At 39.8% G+C, this 6,952-nt stretch overlaps 1 protein-coding gene across 1 annotated transcript; it reads left to right on the plus strand.

The window, feature by feature from the left end:
• Positions 1–248: 248 nt before the first annotated feature.
• Positions 249–6,528, plus strand: LOC130680197 (uncharacterized). Its single transcript, XM_057490469.1, has 2 exons — positions 249–372; positions 5,843–6,528. The coding sequence occupies exons 1-2, from the start codon at positions 249–251 to the stop codon at positions 6,526–6,528; spliced, it is 810 nt and encodes a 269-aa protein (XP_057346452.1).
• Positions 6,529–6,952: the final 424 nt, after the last annotated feature.

The raw sequence follows: 6,952 nt of genomic DNA on the forward strand, positions 1-6,952 counted from the left end.
GTGTCTGTGCTCAATCGGCGCCAGCTCTGAGTGGGTGTAAGCTCTCAGTGAGTGTTGGGGCATAAGAGATTCATCTCTTTATGTGCATCAACTCATAGGGCTTAACCAAGCCAGACGGTAAGAAAGGAAAGTTTATTCCATGCAATAAGTACAGCACGCAACCGTGTTAATTCCCAAAACAGCATCTCACGAAGCAGAGCACAGGGCTGTTCTTTTATAGGACAAGTCAGTTCTCACTTAGGTCCACCATGCAAATAACAGGAAAACTGAGTGCAATTCTGATTGGTGTCCAGAAGGGGAACAGTGATTGGCCAAACTCTCAGTCCTTGACAACAGGGTGGGGACCTCCAAGCGGCAGTCAGGAGAACTCTGGTAGGTAATGTTTGCAAAGAGCAACTGATATGTGCTTCTGAGACCTTCTCTCCCTAGAACATCTTTTTCTGCAAAACAGCTTAGGAGAAAATGTTAGCTTTCACTCTAATTTCCCCATTAATGCTTTTACTCACTAGCTATTTGGTCACATGCCTGTAAAGGAATTTCTATTTATATCGACATCTAATCTTAACCAGCATCTCCAGTAATTATGTTAGAAATGGTTGACAGAGTTCAAATTTTAGCACCAACAAATGAACAGCTTAAGAAAAGTGTTTTCACTCCTAACATTTTATAAATATAATTACTTTTTAGTCCTTTTATAGTGTAATTTCTACATTTAAATGCACTATTTAAATATAGTTTATTTTGGAATGAGGAGTGAAACACGCATCTTGAGGTATTTTCCCTCGGATGCTTTGGGTCCCATGGCCATGCATTTCTACCACTGGCAATGCCGGTCAGTTAGTGGCAGCTTTTCTCAGGAGCTCAAGGTCATTAAAAGCTCAGGAAAGAACAGGAGCTCAAGGTCATTAAAAGCTCAGAAAAGATCAGGAAAAAGGAAAATGGGGGCTCAAATGGCACTATTTAAATAACACACTTTTCTTATTTTTTCCAGCTTTAATACAGTAATTTACATGTGACATTGTGTAAATTCAAGGTGTATGATATAGTGATTTTATGTGTATATGTTGCAAAATGAACACAATGCCTTTATTGAGGGGAAAATGCTTCATTTAACATATATATAAAACTTTCATATATTGAAGATTGGCTATCTGTTTTGTCAATCAAGAACAGGCAAATGGTACAATAATCACTTGTGTTTATTGGAATGTTAGGAATCACTATCAGAATACAGATTCTGGAGGAAACCCTGTATGTTTCCCAGGTGGGAAAGGGATTAGGGTCATTAAGGGTAAAAGAAATAACCCCAAGGGGACTAAAATTGGTTGTTCTGAAATAATTATGATTGTATATAGCTATTTAAGCTACATTTATCTGTACATAATTGGTTGCTAGGATTATCACTAGGCACAGTTTCACTTTGTAGCAGGCAGAGAAAGTTTTGGATGTTTGTTGCTTGGTAGAACACAAAGTAAAACATTTCTCCCAGAACGGTAGTTTCAGAGAAGGGGATGTGTGTAGACCCCATTTCCTTAATGACCTTCGGACTCCATTTTAGTGTATACTTTCAGTGTCTTTATTAACTCTATTCACATTTACAGTGTCATTCTTCTGTCTTGAAACTTGACACTATTACTATTCTTAAGTTTGTATCACTTTATAGTATGTTGATTTTTGTGTCAAGTGCTTCCTATTAATCTTACGTCTTAGTACATTACCTGGTTATTCAATACAATTATGTATTTCTAATATTATTGAGGTATAAGCAAATAGAATATAAATATATATAATTACCTCCCATTCCTAAACAAAGTTAACATTTTCTATATTTGTTCTATGCGTAATTTATATATTTATAAATTATACACAGTAATTATTTTTAATTAATATATAAATAGAACAATTATAATTTAAAATAATATGTAATTTATGTATATATAAATCACATTTTTATGGTTACTACAGTTTTGTCTGCCTTGTAGAAAATGTACTTATTTTATTGAAGTGTAGTTGACATAAAATGTTATATTAGTTTCATATGTAAGGTACTGATTCAGTATTTGTATATACACCATAATAATTTTACCTACCATCCCTCACTATATGAATTTGTTATATATTGTTAACTGTATTCCATATAATGTACAAATAAGACACTCCCATGTATAAAACACTTCCCATGTATAAGTGAAACCTTATGGTATTTGTTTTCTTTTCAGACTTATTTAACTTATATTAATACATTCTACACGTGTTGTCACAAATGACAATATTACATTTTTTTAATGGCTGGGTAATATTAATCGAGTATGTGCACCACATCTTCTTTATCAATTCATCTATTGATGGACACTTAATCTTTACTTCTGTATCTTGGCTATTGCAAATAATGCTGCAGTGAACATAGGGGTGTGTATATCTTTTGAATTAGTGTTTTCATTTTCTATGGATAAATACCCAGAAGTAGAATTTCTGGTTCATATCAAATTGCTAATAGAACTATAGTTCTATTAGTAATTTTTTTAGGAAGTTCGGTAATGTTTTCCATAGTGATGTTATATTAGTCCAGCTTTCTTTTCATTTCTTTCTGCATAGAATATCCTCTTCCATCTGTTCACTCACAGTCTGTGTGTGTCTTTAGTTCTATAGTGAGAATTTGTAGTAGGCAATGTACAGGAGTCTTTCCTTTTTTTTAACCATTCAGCAACCCTACATCTATAGATTGGAACATTTATCAGTTTACATTATAATTAATTATTGATTGGTATATATTTATTGTTCTTTGCTGATTGTCTTCTTGTTTTTATAATTCTTCACTTTTCTTGCTCTCTTCCCTTCTGACTTGGTCACTTTCCTTAAGGTTATGTTTGTTTTCTTTTCTCTTTATGTTTTACATACCTATTATAGATATTTGGTTTGCTGTAACCATGAGTTTCATATATTACATCCTATATATAGCAGTCTACTTTAATTGACAGTCATTCAAGTGTGTTCTAAAAGCATTACATTTTTACTTTCCCCATTTTGGTTCCTATGTATTATTTTGTATTTTACTATTGTGTGTATGTATCCCTTGACTACTTATTGTAGTTTTAGATGATTTAATTTTTGTCTTTAAACCAAAAAACTAGCTGTGCTTGTGGCCCACCCATTTCCTTTACTATATGTTTAGCAATACCAGTGAGATATTTTTCTCCCAGTCTTGTTCTTTATAGTTACTGCCTTTTCTTTTCCACTTAAAAAAGTACCTTTAACATTTCTTGTAAGGCCAGTTTGTTGTTGATGAATTCCTGTAGATTTGTTTACCTAGGAAATTCCTTCTCTCTCCTTCAGTTCTGAATGATAACCTAGCAGTGTAGTGTATGCTTGGTTGTAAGCATTTTGTCCTTTTTTTTCCTTTTAACCCTTTGAATATATCAAGCCACTCTCTTCTGGACTGGAAGTTTCTGCTGAAAAATCAACTGATAATCTTATTGGTTTCTCCTGTATTTAATAAGACTTTTTTCTCCTTTTTTTTCTTCATGAAGATATCATTGATATACACTCTTATGAAGGTTTCACAAGAAAATATAGTTACTACATTCACCCTTATTATCGAGCCCCCCCATTACCCCATTGCAGTCACTGTCCATCAGTGTAGTAAGATGCCACGGAGTCTATTTGTCTTCTTTGAGCTACACTGTCTTCCACACACACCATGTGCACCAATCATGATACCCCCCAATCCCCTTCTCCCTAACTCCCAAAACACCCTCCCCCATCCTTCCCTTTGGTTACCGCTAGTCCCTTCTTGGAATCTGTGAGTATGCTGCTATTTTCTTCCTTCAGTTTTGCTTCTTTGTTATACTCCTCAACTGAGGGAAATCATTTGGTATTTGTCTTTCTCTGGCTGACTTATTTCTGAGCATAATACCCTCTAGCTCATTCTGCCTTTAAGATTATCCCATTATTGTTAACTACTGAAATTTTGATGATCATAAGTTTTCATGTGGTTTCCTTTGGGTTCATCTTATCTGGGACCCTGTGCTTCATGTACTTGGATGTCTACTTCCCTCCCTGGGTTAGAGAAATTGAGCCATTATTTCATAGATTTTCTGTGTCTTTCACTCTGTCTTCTCCTCCAGAGACCCCTATAATATGAATGCTAATACATTTGATATTATCCAGAGATGCCTTAAATTATCATTTTATTCTTTTTCTTTTTGTTATTCCAATTGGGTGATTTTCACTATCCTGTCCTCCAGATCACTGATCTGTTCTTCTGTATCCTCTAATCTGTTGTTGATTCCATTTACTATATTTTGCATTCAATTGTATTCTTCATTTATGATTTGTTCTTTCTTATATTTTCTACCTCTCTGTTGAAGTTCTAAGTTCATCCATTCTTCTCCTGATTCAGCGAGTGTCTGTATGAACATTACTTTGAACTTTTTATCTGGTAAATTGTTTATCTTCAGTTTGTTTCCTGAGGTTTTCTCTTGTTTTATGTAGAACACATTTTTATGTCTCCATATTTTGCCTAACTCACTGTTCGTGTATATGTATTAAGTAGGTAACTTATGTCTCTCAGTCGTGAAGGAATGTCTTTAATATAGAAGGTGGTCTGTGGGGCAAATAAGCATAAATTCTGGTCAGCTGACCTATGTCCCGAGGAGTGACACCTGTGTGGCCTGCATTCACCCTACAGTTGTGGCTGGATCATGACTGGTGTGGAGCTTCTGGTGTGTTAACTGTCCACTGCGGTCTGGTGGCAACTTCCACAGTCCCATGGATGTCTGTGGGTTTGCACCCTGGTGTCACTGCCTGTGAGGCCCCACTTCAACTATTGCAGTAATTGTAATGTGGAGGAAAAACCCACCATGGTTATTGCATTTTGTCCTTTTTTTCCTTTTAGCACTTTGGTTACCACTAGTTCCTTCTTGGAATCTGTGAGTCTGCTGCTATTTTGTTCCATGGGGTGGGGGGTTCTTTTGTGGTTCTTTTTTTCTGACCAAGTCTGCCTGCTGTGACTGATAGGGCAGTAAACCTCCTTGGAGCAGCTTGGGTCCAGATGGGAAGATTGGTCTGGCAAATCCACAAAGGAATGTCAAGGTGGACTTAGCAGTGCTAAGACAGGAAATGAAGAGTGCCAGAAATAATGCCTACGAGGGCTGATAGACTTAGCTGGAAAGAAAGTGACAAAGATGCCCACCAGTGTTTCCATCCCTGAGGAAAATTCCATAGGTCCCTGCCCCTCTGGCACATGCCCTACACTTAGCCAGTGGATCTCCTTGTTAAACATCAGGCACTTTTCAAACTATTGCCTCTACACTGGGTCTCAGAGCAAGTGAGATCGTATGCATGGCCTCTAAGAGTGGAGTCTTAATGAGTGGAGACTTGATATCCTACATCCCTCCAGTTCTCCTGGACATAAGCCTAATAGGTTATCAAAACCAAGTGCTATGGAAGCTCGACTTCCCAGAGCAGGTCCCCTGGGCTGTGGAGACCAATGCAGGGCTCAGACACCTCCCTTTCTCTACATCAGTGATATCCCTTTTCCTGGTCGGTTGCTGCAGGAGTGTGGGTCCCGACAGACTGATAATCTGTCCCTCCTGCCCACCTTAGTGTGGCTTTTTCTTTATAATCTTTATTGTATATGATCTGTTCTACTAGTCTTCAGTTCATTTCCAGAGACAGTTGTTCTATGTGTAATTGTAGATTTTGGTAGGTCTGTGAGAGGAGTGAGTTCAGGATTTTCTACCCCCATTCTTGATTCCACCACCCATCATTTACATGTTTAATTGAAAACAAACTATGAGGGTTAACTTTTTATGACCTTATTTATTTCTTCATTATGTGGAAGGCAGTATCTTCGAACGTCATAACGCCTCGCCGTCTCCTGTCCCGGACCCTAGGCAGCACCGCCCCCTCGGCAGCACCGCCGTCCATCCGGCCGACTCGCCGTCTCCCGCTCCGGGCCTCCCACCACCCGCCCAAAGCACCGCCCCCTCAGCAGCACCGCCGACCATCCGAATGACTCGCCATCTCCCGTCCCCGCCTCCCCACAGGCCCCTCTGCTGTCGCCGACTCGGCAGCACCGCCGACTGTCCGGCCGCCTCACCCTCGCCCCGCCCCCTCGGCAGCAGGGCCGTCTCCCGTCCCCGCCCCTCCCTACCGGCCCGAAACCCCGCCACCTCTGGAGGCCCTCCCTACCGGCCCAAAGCTCCGGCCGCCTCGCCGTCTCCCGCCCCGGCCTCCCCTAAGGTCCGAAGCCCTTCCCCTCGGCAGCACCGCCCCCTCGGCAAGACCAGCGACCGTCCGGCCGCCTGGCCCACTCCCGCCCCGGCCTCCACACCGGCCCGAAGCCCCGCCCCTTCAACAGCACCGCCTTCTCCGGTCCCCGCCCCTCCCCACCTACCCAGAGCCCCGCCCCCTCGCCATCTCCCGCCCCGGCCTCCGCTCTGGCTCAAGCCCCGCCGCGGCCGCGAGCATCAACACTCCGCCGCCCGAAGCCCGTCACCTGTTCTCACCAACCCTCCCACTCCCTGATTTCATTTCTATGTACACGAAAACGAACGATAAAAAACAAATACATGATAGATAATTTAATAACTGATAGCAACTAGCAGACATGTACTAAAAGAATAATTATCTTCTATTTTTGTATATAGAAGAATGAATTGTATGTCTCCTTCTTAGAAACATTTTATCTGTTAATAAGAATAAATGCAGAAATGCTTTATAACTGAATCATAATCATTTAAGAATGAATTTTAATAGGTATTTTCCAGAATTAATATAGTTTGATAAGTTTACATATCCTGCAAAATATAAACAGACTCATAAACACAGGGAACAGACTGGTGGTTACCGCTGAGAGGGGACAAATAAAATTGGTCTATAGGATAGAGTTACAAACTTCAATTTATTAAATAATTTAGTCACAGGGATGGAAGTACAGCATAAGTAATAG

This window comes from Manis pentadactyla, chromosome 13 (genome assembly GCF_030020395.1).
Source record: "Manis pentadactyla isolate mManPen7 chromosome 13, mManPen7.hap1, whole genome shotgun sequence".
Lineage (NCBI taxonomy): Eukaryota > Metazoa > Chordata > Mammalia > Pholidota > Manidae > Manis > Manis pentadactyla.